The 23879-nt window shown below is 44.2% G+C and overlaps 1 protein-coding gene across 1 annotated transcript in view; it reads left to right on the forward strand.

Annotated features, from left to right (window-relative positions):
• Positions 1 to 12953, forward strand: part of KL (klotho) — a 162159-nt gene extending 149206 nt beyond the window's left edge. Inside the window, exons 2-5 of the mRNA XM_063951788.1 lie at positions 2436 to 2946; positions 4543 to 4811; positions 6188 to 7298; positions 10664 to 12953. Of these exons, the coding sequence (XP_063807858.1) occupies positions 2436 to 2946; positions 4543 to 4811; positions 6188 to 7298; positions 10664 to 10998 (2226 nt within the window). The 3' untranslated portion in view covers positions 10999 to 12953. The remainder of the gene's footprint in view (positions 1 to 2435; positions 2947 to 4542; positions 4812 to 6187; positions 7299 to 10663) is intronic.
• The last annotated feature ends 10926 nt before the right edge of the window (positions 12954 to 23879 follow it).

Raw genomic sequence — 23879 nt, forward strand, 5'->3', positions numbered from 1 at the left:
TGGGGTGGAACACATCCCAATAACTAATAGGGGCGGGGATCGATATAAAAAATTATGCCAACAGGAAACATATTGGATGTTCAGAATGGGCTCCATTTACCCCGGGGGTCTTAATGAGGCTGTAGAACTGAACACCATAATATGACATACTGCCAATAATCAATTCTTTCCTCTATATATATCATATAGCTCTCTTTGAAAAACTACAACCTTTTCTACAAAACAGCTGTACCCTAGTCGGACAAGCGTTTCTCTCTTTCTCAGTGCTTTACTTACCCCGCCGAACCTTACAAATAATTACTAAAATTATAATAAACTATAAAATATTTATAGATTAGTTGTGGGGACACATGCTTGGTCCCCTTATTACCACACTTACTATAATATATAAATAAAACTAATGTACCAAGTACTAAGTAGATATGCAAAACTATATTCCACTTAACCCTCTGGGAAACTAACTACCTAATTCCTATATAATGGATGTGATATTGTTGCGATTAAGATACTTGCTATTTCGTATCTAAATCAAAAGAAATCTCTCTATTTATACTTTGGATACTAGTCCTGTTGTGGTAGATTTCTAAACTATCCAAATGGTCGTTGTTCCACCTAAATATAACCTTTTATTTTCTGACTGTCTGGCTGGCGGAAGCACCACATCCCTGACAGACTGGAGGGCGGAAGCGATGCTTACTCCGGGTCACTGACATTGACGTAATCACGTCTCCCTCACTACACGGACCAGGGCGGAAGAGCCGCTACGGCCGCTGGTCTGTGCAACCTACTATGTTATTAGGTTGCTTAGTAACCATTTCTCCTCCCGCACGGCGGAGACATGCAATACAAAGCTCCGATCACGTGACACACAGGTCACGTGATCGGAACACTTACTGGGAAATACGTAATCCCAGCACCGTCCTTCATTATGTTCCCCTACCAATAACAAAAGCTGTCAATGTCATTTCTATGACAACATGCTTAACAACAAACCCACTCATTGGTTACCGTTTCTTAGCACACTTCCTGTTTGCTCTTATTTATTTATTTATTTAATAAAAAAACCTTTAACCAAGTTGGTTTTTATGAATAATTTACACATTTGTTGTCTACTATATCCCATCTGAAGTAGGTCTGTCTCAGCTTATAAGCTTGCTCCAATTTTATACTTCTAGTTCCAAAGTGACCATGTAATTGTACAACCAGGTGCCTCTAGGGGCTAATTAGCCACCATATTAGAGGGGGTATATAAACCCCACATGTCTTAACTGTGGATACCTTTGATAAAGCTGCCAGCTGACTGCAGCGAAACGCGTCAGGCGAACCAGGGACCCTCGCCAGGAATTGATTTGAAGGAGGACCGAACCATTCCCCAAACTTTGTCCAGACGGCCTTTCCAAATTCTCAGACTGCACATAGCAAGTACTTCATAAAGGACTGTACCAACCGTAACGCATGAGGAGCTCTCCACCAAAGATTCCGGAGCACATTACCCTCTAACGGTAAATAGTCCATCCATTGGACCTTGCTTAATTCTGAGACTGTTATTTAAAGCTGGACTATAACATTACAGGGAAAAATATCTGGAACGGTCACTGCATAAATCTCCACAAACTCTACTCTCTCTACCTGGCGAATTGGGTAACCCCTTAGAATGTCTATTTGAAAATTAGAAATTATACCTACTGTTTCTGACATGTACTTATTTTATTAATCTAGTTTTTAATATATACCTACTGTACCAATTTTAGGAATAAAACTGTTTTATTTATTATATCAACATTGTTGTATTCATCAAATTCAGCGCAGTCTCATTACCTTTTTTCTTGTGCATTACATACGGGAGTGACTTCCCTTTTTCTGAGACTGCAGCTTGGCGAAACATCTCATACCTGAAGCGCCCGAGTACCCCTGGGCAACCAATCTTTCCTTCCCTTGCCTCACAGACAACCCATATTGATTTGATTGTGAGAACAAACTTGTCTGTATATTTTTGTTTCTACTTCTTGACCATATATTGTCCTTTGCTATTTGCAATTATGCTATGTCTATGTTTTATGCATTGACAAAACTTTCAATAAACAAACTTAAAAGAAAAAAAACGGTACAGGAAGAAGCATGTGAGCCGCAATACAGCAAAGGTAAGCCAGTGGCTGAGGAGTTGCATTTGTCATCCCTTTTCCCTACTGACCAGATAACAACGTAGAATGACTGTGAGGCCACACGTACTGTAGGAAGTAGCAGTAGCCTACGCATATTTTGTAATATACAATATATTTGACAATAATGTACATATATGTATATGGTACCAAATAATGTACAATACTTTTAAAAAAATGACAAAATTCAAGTCAAAACAGAAGCAACAAATGCAATAATTGAGGCACCAAATGACAAAGATAATAAGTGCTTACATTTTGTGTTTTCCATAACAGGCTCATGCTCGTGTCTGGCATCTCTACAACAAAAAATTCCGTTCTCTGCAAAAAGGACGAGTGTCTATAGCGCTGGCCTCTCATTGGATCACACCTTTGAACATGACCCAAAACAGCTTCCGTGAATGTCAAAAATCCCTGGATTTCGTGCTGGGATGGTTTGCTAGACCAATATTTATAGACGGGGATTATCCTCAATCCATGAAGAGCAACCTATCTTTCCGTCTGCCTGATTTTACAGAGGAGGAGAAGAGGTTCAATAAAGGAACAGCTGACTTCTTTGCTCTGTCCTTTGGACCGATTCTGAGTTTTCAGCTGTTGGATCCGGACATGCATTTCAGACAGATGGAGTCTGTGGAGTTGCGGATGCTACTGTACTGGATCAAAATGGAGTACAACCAGCCACCAATATTTATTGTGGAGAACAGTTGGCTTATTGCAGGTTATACGAAGTTGGAGGATGCAAATTATATGTATTACCTCAAGAAGTTTGTCGTGGAAACTTTAAAGGGTACGTTAATTGCAGGCATAAACATACTACGGGGGATATGTATCAAGCCTTAGGGAGAGATAACGTGGAGAATTTGCCCAAAATAACCCATCAGCTTCTGTCATTTATCTAGAACAGTCTATGAAATGACTTTGGGTGACTTCTTCACTTTGTCTTTCTCCAGGGCTTGCTACTGTACATCTATCCATGTATGTTTTCTAAAGCTATATAAAATAGAAATGTTTGTGAGAAAAATATGTGTTAGATGTAATTGCTGCTTTTTTATTTATCCAATTTGCTCTAAATGTATTTATTTTATATCATTATTTTTATTTACTTCCAATTGAAAATTCGTATTACCTTGCATGTGTCCTAAATCACAGATCTCAGATCTGGGGCTCTCGTGGTTTTGCTAGTTGAAGTAATACAATACTTACATAAAACAAATACAAATGGAGATATATGAATCCTCAACATACTGTATCTGACATTTGAATACGTTTGGCTTTAAATCAAAGACGTAGCTACCATAGGTGGAGGGAGTACAGCTGTTATGGGGCCCAGAGCTGAGAGTGGCCCACCTTCCCTGTTAACGTTACATGGGATATATCAATTTTCCACCATTGGGTGATACATATGGGCCTTTCACAATGTTGCACAAAGTTCTGGCTATGCTACTGCTTTATATCATAGGCAGGCACAAATGTTGGTGCCCTAAACCCCACTCCATCCACTAGCCACACCTTTCTGTGACATTGCCACTGCCCTACGCAATGCATTCACAATGAACATGTGTTCATATTTCTTAGCTCTCCATGTAAGAACAAATCATAACCAGTGGCGGATTTTACCTATGGGCAGCAGGACTACAGCCCCCCAGGTAAAATCCTCCATCCAGCTCAGTATCTGTGAAGCCAGATGCAGTCCGTGACAGCACTAGCTTCACTGTGAATGGCAGTAACTTCCTATTGGAAGTCCTACCTGTCAGTCACAGATACACAAGGCAGTCCCATTGGGAGGTGTTTCTTCCCTCAGGAAATCCAAAGTATGCACAGAAACAAATTAGCTGGGCAGGCACAGCATAGATTTAAAAAAAAAAAAAATTATGTGGCTTTGTTAAAGACAGTATCTTGTTCTGCATTACCGCCAGTTACATCATTGAATGGTAACTGCTGTTTTAAAATAGACCTTTTAGGAAGAGTAAAGATGTACAAATAACCTAGGAATACAATATATTATTTAGTTGGTCTAGCGTCTAAAGCTGGGCATACACTATACAATTATGTGGCGTATAATCTATGGTTGGAATAAACACCTGGTGATGGATCATAGCAACTGACAATCGACCATTTGCTACCAAACACAAGAAATTGGACAAAACCTGTCGTTTATACAAATTGGTTACATCACGGACAGGTTTTGTCCATTTTCCAGTGTTTGGGAGCAAATGGTCGATTGTCAGTTGCTCTCATCCATTACCAGGTCTTCATTCCAACCACAGGTTATCTGCCAAATAATTGTATAGTGTATGCCCAACTTAAGTAATGCAAGGTTTTTTTTTTTTGTTTTTTTTTAATAAAGTATAATGTATCTTGCTCTGCTCTGAATCATTTTCAGCAATTAGAACGGATGGAGTAGACATTATTGGATACACTGCCTGGTCTCTCATAGATGGTTATGAGTGGCACAGAGAGTTCAAGGTCAGGCGTGGACTATTTTATGTCAATTTTTCAAATCCCAGCCAGGAGCTGATGCCTAAATCCTCAGCATTGTTTTATCAGCAGCTCATTAAGAAGAACGGATTCCCACCGTCACTGGAGGATCAAACAGTCACAGGAACTTTTCCCTGCAATTTTGCTTGGGGTATTACTGCAAGCACAATACAGGTAATACAACTTTTATTATTATTTTTTTTAATGAGCTTTCATCTTCTTTATATGAATGCCTATGATATCCCCCCATTTAAACATTTTGATTATATGAATGCCTATGATAGTCCTGTATGTAGGCACAGACACCATGATATATGGCACAAAGAACAGCATACTAATCCCCTGCATGATTAGCATGAAGACTCCTCCACATGCCACTATTATGCCATTAGACTCCTCCACATGCCAATATTATGCCATCAGACACCTCCATATATCACTATTATGCCATCAGACTCCTCCACATGTCAATATTATGCCATCAGACTCCTCCACATGTCCCTATTATGCCATCGGACTCCTCCAATATTATGCCATCAGACACCTCCACATGTCACTATTATGCCATCAGACTCCTCCACATGACACTATTATGCCATCAGACTCCTCCACTATTATGCCATCAGACGCCACTATTATGCCATCAGACTCCTCCACATGTCACTATTATGCTATCGGACTCCTCCACATGTCACCATTATGCCATCAGACTCCTTCACCTGTCACTAATATGCCATCAGACTCCTCCACTATTATGACATCAGACTCCACATGCCACTATTATGCTTCAGACCTCCACATGCTACTAGGGTCTTTTGCCCCAGGTCAAAATGAAAAACGGTCCGCAGTTGTGCCTGGCGCTCACATAAAACACATCTATATGCGTCTATTTAGTCACCCCCATGTTACCTCCCAGTCACCTCCCAGGAATACCCCATACATTTCTACCACTGTGTGTCTAAATTTCTACTGTGGCTCAGCACAAAAAAAATCCCTCTTTCCAGGAACTGCTGCTAAGCTTCATTAAGATCATCAGCTCCGCGTCTGGAGGAGGTGGAGCTTACTCTCTGCATGAGGCATGACTGAGTGGACTGTGGGAGGGGGAAGTGCACTGCAGGAAGGCAACTGCCTGCACCCACCACCAGCCAGAATAATTACAGCTGAGACACTGGGGCCGTGATCTTGAACATGTTGGGCAGTGCCACCCTCCCAGCAAACCCCCCCTTTCCCCCTCCCCCCCACCCACCCGCACACCTTTGACTAGGGTCAAAGATCCCTGGCTAAGCAATTAATTAAAAAAGGATATCTGTCTGGGCAACCAAAAGGATTTGTGTTTTATCTTGAAGGTACGCCACAGTTCCTGAGGTCCTCACTCAATATTGATTAGGTCTGGCCTATTAGATAATGGGTAGGCCATGCTACAGGTTAGAGGCACGACTATTTCAGTGGTGAACTCTGTGCTTATTATATCCACTTATAGCTTGGCCACTTAGAAGGTTTTTCTTCTGCACTCTTTTATATGTACGTTTATAGCTTTTCTTCTCATGCAGATTGATACAACGCTATCCCAATTTAACGACCCGAGTGTCTATATATGGGACATGAATAAGACAAAGGCTCTTGCTAAAGTAGAAGGCCTTAAAGTTCCCAGAAGAAAAACTCATTGTGCTGACTATGCTTCTATTAGGCTACAAATATCTATGCTGCGCTCAACACACGTCTCCCATTTTTACTTCTCCCTGAAATGGACTTCAATCCTTCCTCATGGAAACACTTCCCAGATCAACCACAGTGTTTTACACTACTACCAGTGTTTCCTCAATGAACTTGTCCGGGCCAATATTACACCAGTGGTTGCCCTATGGCAGCCTATGGCCGAGCACCAGGGAATGCCTATAAAGCTCTTTACAGTGGGAGGATGGAAGGACGCTCGCACCGTCAATGCATTCGTTGAGTATGCCAGGCTATGTTTTAAAGAACTTGGAAAATATGTGGGCATCTGGATAACCATGCATGAGCCCCTAATGAGAAACCACACCTCAGGTGAAGTACACAACCTCCTGAAGGCCCATGCTAACGTTTGGCACTTGTATGACAAAGAATTTCGAAAATCGCAGAAAGCAAAGATCTCTTTGGCTCTTCATACTGATTGGGTGGAACCAGCTTCTCCCTTTTCTAGGAGTGACAACAACACCAGTGAGAGGAGTTTAGAATATGACATCGGTCGACTAGCAGAGCCAATATTTCTCAGCGGAGACTACCCTAAATTGGTGCGTGAATGGCTAAGCCTGAAGAGCAGTGGTTTCATGTTTGACACTAATTTACCGCATTTCACGGAAGAGGAAAAGCACATGATCCGAGGGACTTGTGACTTTTTCGCTTTGACCCATTATACTACTGAACTTGTGCAAAGGGAGATGGTGAACGGTAACAGATATGATCGTTTATTTGAAACCCAATTTATTACAGATATGACTTTCTTACACTCCCCACAAAAGAATGCTGTGGTTCCATGGGGACTAAGAAAAATCTTAAATTGGATAAAATCCAAGTATGGCAATATCCCAATCTATATACTAGCAAATGGAATCGACGATGGTCAACTGGAGGATAAGCTAAGGGTCTATTACATGCAGCACTACATTAACGAAGCATTAAAAGGTAAAAATATATATATGTATGTATTATTATTTCCTAATGATGCACATGACACTACCACAGCTAAGATCCTTTTCTTTTACACTACAGGTAATGATAGTAAAGTAAGCGACCTTTAAAACGTCTTGATTGTTATTTGCTGGGATTTAAGCCATTATGGGCTTTTAGGGGCCTATTTTCCAATTGGCGATTTGCGGCGGTGGATGCTTAACTACTGGAGCAATTCAGTATTGTTCTGGTGCGTGGATAGATGCTCCAAACAGCAGCTGCCGCCACGATCTCTAACACTGCTACAGAAGTACAGTAGCAGTGTTACTTATCTATGGCCGTCTGGCTGACTATGCAAGTTACCTAAGTTCATGTATGCACACGGCCACAGGGTGCAAGGTGCGGTGGCAGTGGATTCGCAGCCCTGGACCTCCTTCCCATAGGAAATCCTGGACCTTAAATCCAGAGGAAGGAGCGGGGCTCTGGGAATCATTGCCATCTGCAGATGGCGCTGGTCCCTGCAAGAAAACTGAAAGTTTTCAGAGTTTGCTGAATACGAGGTGGCCCCTAAAAATGACTGGGCCTGTTACTAAAAACATGTGAAAACTAGCATTTCAAAATACTGAATAGGTCCCTAGTGAGAGCTTGTTGAGCCAAACACACAATTAAATATTTTGAGATGCAGTTTTGGCATTAGCACCTGACTGGAAAAGATTGTGGCCCAGATTTATCAAGCCTTGGAAAGTGATAAATTGCACGGTGATAAAGTACCAACCAATCAGCACCTAACTTATTTTATAAACACAGCCTGTAACATGGCAGTTAGGAGCTGATTGGCTCGTACTTTATCACCTGTGCTATTTATCACTCTCCAAGGCTTGATAAATCTGGGTCATACACACAGTTTAATTTGTTCTATCGTATAAAACACAACGAAAAATGAGGTGAAAATGTGAATAATCAACGGAGAGAGCATAAAATACAGATAATAAAATAAAAGAAAACGAGAAGTTACTGAGAAATGAAGTACTGTAGCACTGTGCAAAAAATGTATACTGCAACTCCATTTATAGCTGTTACAACAGCTGAAGAATAGCATGGATGAGTGGAGGGAGCAGTGTGATTAAACCAATGATTAACAGAGGTTCGCAAACGCGGCCCTCAAGTCACCCCAACGGTCCAGGTTTTAAGTATATCCAAGGCTCAGGACAAATGGTTAAATCAAATTGACTGAGGTACTGTCACCTGTGACCAAGCATGGATATGCCTAAAACCTGGACCTAAATTGAGTGTGGTGAGTGGTATGTAAAATAAGATTTTTTTATTGTATATATTATAAATATAATTTAGTAAGTCCAGTAATTGGTGGGGCAATCTCTCTCTCTCTCGGGCTGCCTAATGTGTAAAAAGGGGGACTCTGCTGCCATAATGTGTAAAAGGGGGACTCTGCCTGCCGTAATGTGTAAAAAAGGGGACTCTGCCTGCCGTAATGTGTAAAAAGGGGGACTCTGCCTGCCGTAATGTGTAAAAAGGGGGACTCTGCTGCCATAATGTGTAAAAGGGGGACTCTGCCTGCCGTAATGTATAAAAAGGGGGACTCTGCCTGCCGCAATGTGTAAAAAGGGGGACTCTGCTGCCATATGTTAAAAGGTGGACTCTGCCGCTCTAATCTCCAAAAAGGGGGACTCTACTGGCTGCCATAATGTGTAAAAAGGAGCTCTACCTGCCATAATGTGTAAAAGGGGACTCTACCTGCCGTACTGTGTAAAAGGGGACCCTACCTGGCATAATGTGTGATAGGGGGTCTACTTGGAGTAATGTGTAAAATGGGCCTCTACCTGGCATAATTTGTGACAGGGGCTCTACCTGGTGTAATGTGTGGCAGAGGCTCTACCTGGTGTTATGTGTGACAGGGACACTACCTGGCGTAATGTATAAAAGGGGCTCTACCTGGTGTAATGTTTGTAAGTGGCACTACTGTGCTGCGTAATTTGAATAATGGAGACTACTGTACAGTATTATATGAATTGGTATTATTTTGTGGCCATTCCCCTTCCCCATGAAGCCACGCCCTATATTTTTGGTGCATGCAATGGCCCTGTTTTGTATATGGGGGGGCGCCAATGCTGTTTATTGCACACAGCGCTAAAATGTCTAGTTATGGCACTTTATATATAATAAAAAATATATATTTAAACTAAAATAAAATTCCTATGCCTCCACAGTTATCCCCATCACCATATTATGCCCCACACAGTAATGCCCTGACAACATATTATGCCCCCAAAACTATAGAGAAAGTGACCACCAGTGGCGCCACTGGTGGTCACTTTCTCTATAGTTTTGGTACACTTAGGGGTTTGGTGAAGGCTCCTTGTGTGACCAACACGGGCTGCTACTGTTGGTTTGCAAGCGCATTTCTGAGGATAACTTTTTGTATAGAATATTATGCCCCCACATTAATGCCCTTGTCACTATAATATGCAGTACCTGCTCGTTGTCAGGGCTTCTGCTCATTGTCATGGGTTCTACTTGTTGTCAGGGGATTCCCCCCCTCCCTGCTGCTTCAAGTAATAAAAACTATTGAAAATGTCCCTCCCAAAATGGCCACCGCCTCAAAGGAGACAGTTATTAAAGATACTAGAGCCTCCTCTAGTATCTTTAATAACTGTCTCCTCTGAGACGGCGGCCATTTTGAGAGGGATATTTTCAATAGAGCCTGCGGACGGGGACAGAATATGAGGGGTCATTCTGAGTTGATCGCTCACTAGCTAGTTTTAACAGCCGTGCAAACACTATGCCGCCACTGGGGAGTGTATTTTAGCTTAGCAGAAGTGCGAACGCATGTGCAGCCGAGCTCTGCAAAAAAAGTTTGTGCAGTTTCAGAGTAGCTCTGAACCTACTCAGCGCTTGCAATCACTTCAGCCTATTCGTCTCCGGATTGACGTCATACACCCGCCCAGCGAACGCCCTGCCACGCCTGCATTTTTTCAGACACGCCTGTGTTTTTGCAAACACTCCCTGAAAACGGTCAGTTGACACCCAGAAACGCCCCCTTCCTGTCAATCTTCTTGCGGCTGTCAGTGCGACTGAAAACTTCGCTACAACCTGTGCACAACCACACGCGGACAGCGGCAGCTAGCGATCAACTCGGAATGACCCCCATGGTGACATGAGCGGCTTAGGCCCTCCCCTCTCTGCTAGAGAGGCCGTGCCTGGGACAGCTGTGCCTGCTGCACCCCCCTGATGGCGGGCCTGACCGGGACTGATATGCAGATTCTCTGTACAGTGCTGTAAATTGGTGGCACTATATAATTGATCATAATAATAATATTTTAATATATGAACACTAATAAGAATATTTTATTTCAATCTTCCAGCAACCGTGATAGATGGAGTGGATCTCCGCGGATACTTTGCGTATGCTTTCACTGACAAGATGGATCCCCAGTTGGGCATGTTCAAATATGTCGCCAATAAGTATGAGTCAAAAAACTCAAAGAGCCTATACATGAAGATCATAGACAGTAATGGATTTCCGGGCCCTGAAACGACTCCATCCCCTTGTCCAGAGGAGATTTTGGAATGTTTAGACTGCCACCATTTTCAGACCAGAAAATATTTACTGGCTTTCGTGGCTTTTGTATGTTTTACTTTTGTTCTCTCTGTCTGTATGATCACATATTATTCAAAAAAGGGCAAAAGGAGATATTAGTAGTAAAAGACAGAGTAAATCTAGAATCTTATTAGTAAGAGATAGGGCTAAGAAGGTCCTTGGCTGTAGGCAGGTGGAGGGTTGGGACTATTAGACACCAGTGACTTCACCCATCTAACCAACAATACCTCCTGCTGAAAGGGTGCCTGGCGATTGCCAAAGCTGACTAGGAGAGCCCGAAATACTTTGCACAGTACTACAGAAGTATCCATTAAGATTAGTGCTTTTTGCACTGTACAATACTGTGAATTATAGTAGCGAGCCATGCTATTGACAGCTACTACTTTATGAAACGTTTTATACTTTTTAGAACCTTCAGAGATATTATGTGTAAACCTATAGGAAAGTCATATATATTAAATGACTCAGATACTCAGCACATAACAAAGACAAACATAAATACAAGTTCATTTCTTATTCTTTGCTAGCCGAATGCTTGCCCCAATCAGTCTTCTACCTAATAAAAAACGTAAGTCACCACTTACAACTAGACCAGCAGATGTTTTTTAGAGGTCCCATTTTTTCTAAGAAATTACTGTTAATATTTCGTATTACACCTAACATTCATTTCTAATGATGACTCTCATAAAGGTTGACTAAGAACTACAATAGGATCTGATTTTTTAATGTAAACTTTCTGTGAAAGGCTAAACCTAGAACACGGATACAGCAACAGTGAGGACCAATCACTGGTCTTATAATGCACAGGATATCTTCCGTGAGCTCTCACTTTTTTTTTTTTGGGGGGGGCTGATAGTGCTGATCCTATCTTACAGAGCTAAGTCATCATAGATGTTCTGATTCCTGCTGAAGGATTTTAATATTTTCAAGTTGTCTTTGCATCTCATTTGCAGTAACTGTAATATTTCATATATGCCTAATATTACCAATCTGGCTCCGTTGGCAAGTGATGTTTATGTTACAGTTCATCACAGCACTGAAGTCTTGGGTTGTATTCCTACCTCGGTGCTGTGTGGAGTTTGTATATTCTCCCCGTACTTGCGTGGGTTTCCTCCGTGAGCTCCGGTTTCCTCCCTCAATCAAAAAATATACTGGTAGGTTAATTAGTTCCCAACAGAAAACTGAATGTAGTGTGTAGTTGTGTGCGTGTACATGTGGTAGGGAACATAGGGGGTCATTCAGATCTGATCACTGGGCTGCGTTTTTTGTTGTCCTGCGATCAGATAGTCGCCACCTACGGGTGGCGTGTATTTTAGCTGTACAAGTGTGCGATCGCAAGTGTAGCTGAGCTGTTTGTGCAGTCTCTGCGCAGCCTGGGACTTACTCTTCCAGTGCGATGGAATCCTGCTTATAGGGGCCGGAGCTGATGTCAGACTCCCTCCCCCGCCCCCCTGAAAACACTTCAGGCCGCCTGCGTTTTTCCAGACACTCCCTGAAAACGGTCAGTTGCCACCCACAAATGGCCTCTTCCAGTCAATCATCTTGCGCACGCCCATGCAAATGGATCCTTCGCACCATCCCGTCGCTGACCAGCAATCCCAGTTGTAGCTGTCCGACGCGCCTGCGCATTGTGGCACAGATGCATGCGCAGTTTGGATCTGATCGCGCGCTGAGAGAAAACGCACAGCAGCGATCAGATCTGAATGACCCCCATATCTTGTAAGGTCCACTGGGGCAGGGACTGATGTGAATGGCCAAATGTGAGCACTGCGGAATATGTGTGCTCTATATAAATAACTGGTAATAATAAATAAGGGAGATTGCTTGCACAAAGTGTATTTTTCCTATGTCTTATACCTTGCGTGAGGTTAATATATCTTTAATTCGATGCCCAAGTTACACAAAGCACAAGTTCACTTTGGCAATTTATTGTGTCATCTCAGTAAAATGGTTAGTGTTAGCAGACTGAAAGATTCTATAATAACTGACTTATGTCTTTAAGGGGGTTACATTAAGGTTCATGTACACTTAGATGAGATGTACTAAGCAGTGAAAAGAGTGGAGATGTGAGCCAGTGGAGAAGTTGCCCATGGCAACCAATCAGCATTGAAGTAACCTTTATAATTTGCATACTATAAAATTATACAGAGCAGCTGATTGGTTGCCATTGGCAACTTCTCCACCGGCTCACTTCTGCACTCTTTTCACTGTTTAGTACACCTCCTCCAAGTGTTGTCTATAGTAGACATAACTAGAATGTTGCCACAATTATTGAGAAATGTTCTGGACATCCAAATACATGCAGTGTGTTGAGCATCACTTTAGCCAATATCTACCACCAGGGCTGGATGGCCATCTTGCACTTGTGGCAAATGCCATAAGGGCTGAAGGCCTGATGGGCCAGTCCGGTCACACACAGAGATGGGCTGGCTGAGCAGCTCCACCTCCCGACAGGGTAAAGGCATTGTGATGGTTGTCACAGCTGTCTCCTGTCAATTTCAAACACCTGTGTATGACTTCATAAATAACTCATCTTAAGTCATATTTAAGGTCATCTTGCAATGACAGCGCCAAGTAGTTTTGGCTCTTAGGGGCTAATTCTGAGTTTAACGCAGCAGCGTCTGTACTTTTTGCTAGTCTGCGACTCAATGCAAACGCCATTACAAGCCCCTCCCTGCTGTACATCTGTGCGCCTGAAGTTGCAAAGACTGAGACCGCCAATATGGGTCCATCACACGTCCATAAGACAGACTGTCTTTGTGCATTGGAATAACCACTGCGCAGGAACGCCCAGCACATTTCCAATGCGTGTCTGATGCCATGCGTCTCAATCGCAACTGCAGCTCTGTGCGCACAAACTCTGGAGGCATATGTAATTTGACTTAAGCACATGCGCAGGATAAGTAAGTCGCTCTGCTGCATCTAATATCGGCAGATATCATGCTTCATGAATACGCGCCCAAATCACTGGGGACATCGCTTAGGCTACTTGCCCAAGGGATGTCCCCAGTGATTTCAAAGCCGTGAGCCACACCCAAAGCCGTGAGCCACACCCAACAGTCACCCTTCCTTACACAGAGCCTGGTGCCTTATTACATTAATCTACAGCTACACTGCAGTTCTTTGACAATGGAGCTTGAATGGTTTTAACATCTGTGAGTTATAATATTCCACATATTTTGGGCAGTATAACTTTTACAAATCTAGAAAAGTGTCTGACAGGAACATTAGTGGTTGCTAGGGGAAACCCATGGCTGAATTCAATTTCAGATTTTCTATGCAGGACACACATGTAATACTGGCCATGCACAATTACATCCAGCATCCAGATACTTACGCAGTGTTGTGGTGGAAAATGTTTCCACTGTTCCAAGCACATCAGAGATCTCGCCAGAGAGTCTGTCCATAAGCTCATACTGACCTTGCCATGTCACCTAATATACTGCGGAATGTAATATATCAGGCATTGCAAAGGGGTCAGGTGCAAAGGACATGACCAGTGATTCACTCTGATGAGGTGATATTATAATGGATGAAGATGCTGCAGACATAAACCTGTGGGGAGAATAAAACAATCCTATTTTTTCCTACAAAGGGCTCAGAAATAATATTTCTCTGTGCTAAACTAAGCTATATCCTAATGATAATTCAGCTTCTCATTTAATTCTTACTTGATTACAATGTATTGACACTAATAAAACAGCAATGTGCTGTCAGATGGAACGCATACACGTGTTCTATCAAATATCAGGTATCTGCTAATACCGGACATAGGGCCTAATTCAGCATTGAACGCTGAATTCCGCACTTCTGCGCATGCGCACACGCTGCTGCGTAAATGTGCAATGACTTAGATTGCGTTCGCACTTGATCACAATCTAAGTCCCAGCGGGGGGTGGGGCGTCGGTGCGGTGTTGGAGGGCGTGGTCTACACAACAAACTCGTGTCCAGGCCATTTGCGGGGTAGGCCGCAGCAGCTGCGTGACATCACACGCACCCACTGTGACCCAAAACATGGCAGCCCGGTGACTGCCTTCGTAGCTAGGCTGCGAAGGCAGGGGGCTACCCTAAACATGTGAGCACATCACTGTTTGGTGTTGCGCTCGCTTTTTAGCAGGTGGAGGGACCCGGCATGTGGGGCGGCCTTTCCCTGTGCTGAGCGACCCCCCGCATGCTAGAGAACGGTAGTTGTAGTTTTACGATTTTTCGCAAAACTACAACTCAAGCTGAAGTAGGCCCATAGGACATTCATATTAGCAGATTAAATGATTATGGGGAGATGCATCAAACCCTGGAGATATAAAGTGCTTTGATACATTTCCCCCTATCTACCTTACTAAACATAACATATGACTATTACTGGTGTACATTATTGTATACCACCGCTACATAGTAAAGGAAGATTACTGGCATTTATTACATGAGGATTCTTATCTGCAGATTTTTTACTTTCAAATTTTTTTTTTTGTTGCACATATTTATTAAAGTATTTACTTTTCTCGGGCTGTAAATCTACACTACACTTTACCACATTCCAGATTGCTCGGATTGGACATTTGTGTATATGATTTATTACGCAGCATGCAGTTTCGTAAATAGATGATGAATGTTGTAAGATTTGATGACATTTTTTATATATATAAGAATTTATATCAAATTACCTGTAAATCAGATACTGGAAAATAAATGTGTTAAGTGTTATTATTGCTTATGGAATATATTGTTCATTGTGCCATGTATTTCTGAGAATATAAATGTGTTTTTCTGTAATTCTAAGAAAAGGAAAGGCACATATGATCAGCAGACATTCTGGAAAATTAAAATACAGAAATAACGAATGAACATAATGACGATAATGATAGTAAGTGTTTCATTGATTTATGAAACTATCTTGAGAACATGAAGCCCTATTTAAAGATGTAATACAAATGAGTTAACGCAAAAGAACTTTAGAGTACAGAAAGAAAGAATTTTAAAGGAAAAAAAAGGACTTTAGCTGTGAAAGTACAATGTCGCCACCTTGTGGTTACATTATGAAAAAAAGGGTGTGGCTGTAAATATAGTGTTTGAACAGGTAATTTGCTGTACTCAAGTTGTAGCTATAACGTACATGTATTTAGATCTTGAAAAACACATTTGAAGAAAGCTACAAGCAAAATAAAAGTAAAATAAATAAATAATATGTGTCTTATTATTATATTATTTGCAAAAAATGTGGGGAGGATTGTATGTTACATGGCAAATGTTATGCTCTGTTGAAAGACACCTTTTGCAATTTTGATAACAAAGAATGTTCAGTAACAGGACTGACTAGAATACACTGTACCATGACAGCATTACTACAATCTTATTCGGTGTAAACAAGTATGAAACTAATACATCTTTTCTTTAGAATTTAGCAGTTCTTGCGCAGCGTACATACGAGATTAATTAGCAAGGTGCCATGTAAAAATAAGAATTTACTTACCGATAATTCTATTTCTCGGAGTCCGTAGTGGATGCTGGGGTTCCTGAAAGGACCATGGGGAATAGCGGCTCCGCAGGAGACAGGGCACAAAAGTAAAGCTTTTACAGGTCAGGTGGTGTGTACTGGCTCCTCCCCCTATGACCCTCCTCCAGACTCCAGTTAGGTACTGTGCCCGGACGAGCGTACACAATAAGGGAGGATTTTGAATCCCGGGTAAGACTCATACCAGCCACACCAATCACACCGTACAACTTGTGATCTAAACCCAGTTAACAGTATGATAACAGAGGAGCCTCTGAAAGATGGCTTCCTAAACAATAACCCGAATTAGTTAACAATAACTATGTACAAGTATTGCAGATAATCCGCACTTGGGATGGGCGCCCAGCATCCACTACGGACTCCGAGAAATAGAATTATCGGTAAGTAAATTCTTATTTTCTCTATCGTCCTAAGTGGATGCTGGGGTTCCTGAAAGGACCATGGGGATTATACCAAAGCTCCCAAACGGGCGGGAGAGTGCGGATGACTCTGCAGCACCGAATGAGAGAACTCCAGGTCCTCCTTTGCCAGGGTATCAAATTTGTAAAAATTTACAAACGTGTTCTCCCCTGACCACGTAGCTGCTCGGCAGAGTTGTAATGCCGAGACCCCTCGGGCAGCCGCCCAAGATGAGCCCACCTTCCTTGCGGAATGGGCCTTAACAGATTTAGGCTGTGGCAGGCCTGCCACAGAATGTACAAGTTGAATTTTGTTACAAATCCAACGAGCAATCGACTGCTTAGAAGCAGGTGCACCCAACTTGTTGGGTGCATACAGTATAAACAGCGAGTCAGATTTTCTGACTCCAGCCGTCCTTTAAATGTATATTTTTAAGGCTCTGACAACGTCCAACAACTTGGAGTCCTTCAAGTCGTCTGTAGCCGCAGGCACTACAATAGGCTGGTTCAGGTGAAACGCTGATACCACCTTAGGGAGAAAATGCGGACGCGTCCGCAGCTCTGCCCTATGTCGAATGGAAAATTAAATAAGGGCTTTTATAAAACAAAGCCGCCAGTTCAGATACTCTCCCGGCCGAAGCCAGGGCCAGTAACATAGTCACTTTCCATGTGAGATATTTCAAATCCACATACTTTAGTGGTTCAAACCAATTGGATTTGAGGAAATCTAAAACTACATTTAGATCCCACGGTGCCACCTTAGGCACCACAGGAGGCTGTATATGCAGTACTCCTTTGATAAAAATCTGGACCTCAGGGACTGAGGCCAATTCTTTTTGGAAGAATATTGATAGGGCCGAAATTTGAACCTTAATAGATCCCAATTTGAGACCCATAGACAATCCTGATTGCAGGAAATGTAGGAAAACGACCCAGTTGAAATTCCTCCATCGGAGCACTCCGCTGCTCGCACCACGCAACATATTTTCGCCAAATACGGCGATAATGCTTCGCGGTGACTTCCTTCCTTGCCTTTATCAAGGTAGGAATGACTTCTTCTGGAATGCCTTTTCCTTTTAGGATCTGGCATTCAAACGCCATGCCGTCAAACGCAGCCGCGGTAAGTCTTGAAAAAGACAAGGACCCTGCTGAAGCAGGTCCCTTCTCAGAAGTAGAGGCCACGGATCGTCCGTGACCATCTCTTGAAGTTCCGGGTACCAAGTCCTTCTTGGCCAATCCGGAGCCACTAGTCTTACTCCTCTTTGCCGTATAATCCTCAATACCTTTGGTATGAGAGGCAGAGGAGGAAACACATATACCGACTGGTACACCCAAGGTGTTACCAGCGCGTCCACAGCTATTGCCTGCGGATCTCTTGACCTGGCGCAATACCTGTCCAGTGTTTTGTTGAGGCGAGACGCCATCATGTCCACCATTGGTTTTACCCAACGGTTTAATAGCATGTGGAAAACTTCTGGATGAAGTCCCCACTCTCCCGGGTGAAGGTCGTGTCTGCTGAGGAAGTCTGCTTCCCAGTTGTCCACGCCCGGGATGAATACTGCTGACAGTGCTATCACGTGATTCTCCGCCCAGCGAAGGATCCTGGCAGCTTCTGCCATTGCCCTCCTGCTTCTTGTGCCGCCCTGTCTGTTTACATGGGCGACTGCCGTGATGTTGTCCGACTGGATCAACACCGGTCTTCCTTGAAGCAGAGGTTCCGCCTGGCTTAGAGCATTGTAGATTGCTCTTAGTTCCAGAATGCTTATGTGAAGAGACTTTTTCAGGCTCGACCACACTCCCTGGAAATTTCTTCCCTGTGTGACTGCTCCCCAGCCTCTCAGGCTGGCATCCGTGGTCACCAGGATCCAATCCTGCATGCCGAATCTGCGGCCCTCCAATAGATGAGCCTCCTGCAACCACCACAGAAGGGATACCCTTGTCCTCGGCGACAGGGTTATCCGCAGGTGCATCTGAAGATGCGACCCTGACCATTTGTCCAACAGATCCCTTTGCATGGAATCTGCCGAAAGGGATTGCTTCGTAAGAAGCTACCATTTTTTCCCAGGACTCTTGTGCATTGATGTACAGACACCTTTCCTGGTTTTAGGAGGTTCCTGACCAGGTCAGATAACTCCTTGGCTTTTTCTTCGGGAAGAAAAACCTTTTTCTGAACTGTGTCCAGAATCATCCCCAGGAACAGCAGACGAGTTGTCGGCATTAATTGGGATTTTGGAATATTCAGAATCCATCCGTGCTGCTTTAGCACCTCTTGAGATAGTGCTAAACCCATCTCTAGCTGTTCTCTGGACCTTGCCCTTATTAGGAGATCGTCCAAGTATGGGATAATTAATACGCCTTTTCTTCGAAGAAGAAATATTATCTCGGCCATTACCTTTGTAAAGACCCGAGGTGCCGTGGACAAACCAAACGGCAGCGTCTGAAACTGATAGTGACAGTTTTGTACAACGAACCTGAGGTACCCCTGGTGTGAGGGGTAATTGGAACGTGGAGATACGCATCCTTGATGTCCAAGGATACCATAAAGTCCCCTTCTTCCAGGTTCGCTATCACTGCTCTGAGTGACTCCATCTTGAACTTGAACTTCTTTATGTACAGGTTCAAGGACTTCAGATTTAGAATAGGCCTTACCGAGCCATCCGGCTTCGGTACCACAAAAAGAGTGGAATAATACCCCTTCCCTTGTTGTAGAAGAGGTACCTTGACTATCACCTGCTGAGAATACAGCTTGTGAATGGCTTCCAAAACCGTCTCCCTTTCTGAGGGGGACGTTGGTAAAGCAGACTTCAGGAAACGGCGAGGTGGCTCTGTCTCTAATTTCAACCTGTACCCCTGAGATATTATCTGCAGGATCCAGGGATTTACCTGCGAGTGAGCCCACTGCGCGCTGTAATTCTTGAGACGACCGCCTACCGCCCCCGAGTCCGCTTGCGAAGCCCCAGCGTCATGCTGAGGCTTTTTGTAGAAGCCGGGGAGGGCTTCTGTTCCTGGGAAGGAGCTGCCTGTTGCTGTCTCTTCCCTCGTCCTCTGCCTCGTGGCAGATATGAATAGCCCTTTGCTCTCTTATTTTTAAAGGAACGAAAGGGCTGCGGTTGAAAGGTCGGTGCCTTTTTCTGTTGGGGAGTGACTTGAGGTAGAAAGGTGGATTTCCCGGCCGTAGCAGTGGCCACCAAATCCGATAGACCGACCCCAAATAACTCCTCTACGCATCGCCTGTCCACTGTCGTGTCCATAAAGCTCTTCTGGCCGAAATGGACATAGCACTTACCCGTGATGCCAGTGTGCAGATATCTCTCTGTGCATCACGCATATAAAGAAATGCATCCTTTATTTGTTCTAACGACAGTAAAATATTGTCCCTGTCCAGGGTATCAATATTTTCGATCAGGGACTCTGACCAAACTACCCCAGCACTGCACATCCAGGCAGTCGCAATAGCTGGTCGTAGTATAACACCTGCATGTGTGTATATACCTTTTTGGATATTTTCCATCCTCCTATCTGATGGATCTTTAAGTGCGGCCGTCTCAGGAGAGGGTAACGCCACTTGTTTTGATAAGCGTGTTAGCGCTTTGTCCACCCTAGGAGGTGTTTCCCAGCGCTCCCTAACCTCTGGCGGGAAAGGGTATAAAGCCAATAACTTCTTTGAAATTAGCAGTTTTTTATCGGGGCACCCCACGCTTCATCACACACGTCATTTAATTCTTCTGATTCGGTAAAAACTACTGGTAGTTTTTTCACACCCCACATAATACCCTGTTTAGTGGTACCTGTAGTATCAGCTAAATGTAACATCTCCTTTATTGCCAAAATCATATAACGTGTGGCCCTACTGGAAAATACGGTTGATTCGTCACCTTCACCACCGGAATCAGTGCCTGTGTCTGGGTCTGTGTCGACCGACTGAGGCAAGGGGCGTTTTACAGCCCCTGACGGTGTTTGAGGCGCCTGGACAGGCACTAATTGAGTGTCCGGCCGCCTCATGTCGGCAAACGACTGCTTAAGCGAGTTGACGCTATCCCGTAATTCCACAAATAAAGGCATCCATTCTGGTGTCGACCCCCTAGGAGGTGACATCCTCATATTTGGCAATTGCTCCGCCTCCACACCAATAACGTCCTCATACATGTCGACACACACGTACCGACACACAGCAGACACACAGGGAATGCTCTATACGAAGACAGGACCCACTAGCCCTTTGGGGAGACAGAGGGAGAGTCTGCCAGCACACACCAAAAAGCGCTATATATGACAGGGATAGCCTTATGATTAAGTGCTCCCTTATAGCTGCTTTTATATTAATATATTGCCATTTATTTTGCCCCCCCTCTCTGTTATACCCTGTTTCTGTAGTGCAGTGCAGGGGAGAGACCTGGGAGCCTTCCTGACCAGCGGAGCTGTGACAGAAAATGGCGCCGTGTGCTGAGGAGATAGGCCCCGCCCCTTTTTCGGCGGGCTCGTCTCCCGCTATTTAGTACATTTAGGCAGGGGTAAATATCTCCATATAGCCTCTGGGGCTATATGTGAGGTATTTTTAGCCTTTTTAAAGGTTTTCATTTGCCTCCCAGGGCGCCCCCCCCCCAGCGCCCTGCACCCTCAGTGACTGCCGTGTGAAGTGTGCTGAGAGGAAAATGGCGCACAGCTGCAGTGCTGTGCGCTACCTTAAGAAGACTGCAGGAGTCTTCAGCCGCCGATTCTGGACCTCTTCTTGCTTCAGCATCTGTGAGGGGGCCGGCGGCGTGGCTCCGGTGACCATCCAGGCTGTACCTGTGATCGTCCCTCTGGAGCTTCATGTCCAGTAGCCAAGAAGCCAATCCATCCTGCACGCAGGTGAGTTCACTTCTTCTCCCCTCTGTCCCTCGTTGCAGTGATCCTGTTGCCAGCAGGAATCACTGTAAAATAAAAAACCTAAGCTAAACTCTCTAAGCAGCTCTTTATGAGAGCCACCTAGAATTGCACCCTTCTCGGCCGGGCACAAAAATCTAACTGGAGTCTGGAGGAGGGTCATAGGGGGAGGAGCCAGTACACACCACCTGACCTGTAAAAGCTTTACTTTTGTGCCCTGTCTCCTGCGGAGCCGCTATTCCCCATGGTCCTTTCAGGAACCCCAGCATCCACTTAGGACGATAGAGAAATGAATATTAACGAAGACTGAGCTAAACAATGTACACTAGTACAATGCCTGAAGTGTTCATATTTAAATAAAGACATTATGTTCACTTTCATCAGTATGATTTTATGCTATGAGGGAATTGCTTTCCTGTCTATTTAAGGGGTGATCTTCAGGTTGCCGGCGGCCGGGCTCCTGGCGACCACCATACCGGCGCCGGAATCCCGACCGCCGGCATACCGACATCTTTTCTCCCTCTTGGGGGTCCACGACCCCCCTGGAAGGAGAATAGATACCGTGCCCATAGCGTGTTGAGTGCAACGAGCCCGCAAGGGGCTCATTTGTGCTCGCCCAGCTGTCGGTATGCCAGTGCCGGTATGCTGGTCGCCGGGACCCCACGGCCATCAAACCATACTACACCCTATTTAAGAGGTAATTTCATTGCTGCCAGCATACGCCAAATCACTTCAGCCCGCCCCGCCCCATCTTATCCACGCTTTACTGACCGGTTCTCCTCTCCTTACCTAAAGGATGGCTGTCTTGTCTCCATCATGGTCTCCCATTGTGCATGTCAGAGATATGACAGACATCCTGCAATGTCACATAGGGAGTTATTCAGAGTTGCTAACACACCCAAAAAGTTAGCAATTGGGCAAAACCATGGCCCTCATTCCGAGATGATCGCTAGCTGCTTTTGTTCGCAGCGCAGCGATCAGGCTAAAAATGTGCTTTTCTGTGCATGCGTATGGGGCGCAGTGCGCACGCGCGACGTACTTTCGCAAAAAGCTATGCAGTTTTACACAAGGTCCAGCGACTCTTTTCAGTCGCTCGGCTGATCGATGAGTGATTGACAGGAAGTGGGCGTTTCTGGGAGGTAACTGACCGTTTTCCGGGAGTGTGCTAAAAAACGCAGGCGTGTCAGATGATAACGCAGGCGTGCTTGGGAAACGGGGGAGTGGCTGGCCGAATGCAGGGCGTGTTTGTGACGTCAAAACAGGATCTAAATAGTCTGCAGTGATCGCAAGGTAGGAGTAGGTCTGCAGCTACTCAGAAACTGCATGAAAATATTTTGGAGCAGTTCTGCGAACCTTTCGGTCGCACTTCTGCTAAGCTAAGATACACTCCCAGAGGGCGGCGGCTTAGCGTTTGCACAGCTGCTAAAAGCAGCTAGCGAGCGATCAACTCGGAATGAGGGCCCATGTGAACTGCAGGTGGGGCAGATGTAACATGTGCTGAGAGCTTTAGATTTGGGTGGGTTATATTGTTTCTGTGCATGATAAATACTGCCTGCTTAATTTCTACACTGCAATTTAGATTTCAGTTTGAACACACCCACCCAAATCTAACTCTCTGCACATGTTACATCTGCTTCACCTGCAGTGCTCATGGTTTTGGCCAATTGCTAACTTTTTGGGTTTGCTATGTAGCTGCACACTAATGTGTAAAAAGATGCAGGTACACTATTCAAACATTACTAATTAGAATTATAATACAATTTGCAATAAATGTAGCAATAAATAGAGATTTTTAGCATACTCACGTCCAGGTAACCTCATCGGGTATGTCCCTAACATTCAAAGCAGGGTCGGTGCTAGGGTGTGTGGCGCCCCCCTACAAACTATAAATTTATACCCTTCCATACTTTACAAAGGGACAGCGTGTGTCTAAAAAAGAGGTGTGGTCTCACAAGGAATGGGTGTTGTCACACAATAGTACCCCCATTTCCATTTATGTCACAGCACAATCTTATTTACATTACTTTGCAAGTAGTAGTGCTGCTTATACACATAACTCCCCAGTAGTGCCACTTATTCACATAACGCCCCCCAGTAGTGCCACTTATACACACAACGCCCCCAGCAGAGCTGCTTACACACATAACATCCCCAGTAGTGGCGGCTCTTACACTTAACGCCCACCGTAGTGGCGAGGCTCCCACATA

The sequence above is a fragment of the Pseudophryne corroboree genome, chromosome 2 (genome assembly GCF_028390025.1).
Source record: "Pseudophryne corroboree isolate aPseCor3 chromosome 2, aPseCor3.hap2, whole genome shotgun sequence".
Lineage (NCBI taxonomy): Eukaryota > Metazoa > Chordata > Amphibia > Anura > Myobatrachidae > Pseudophryne > Pseudophryne corroboree.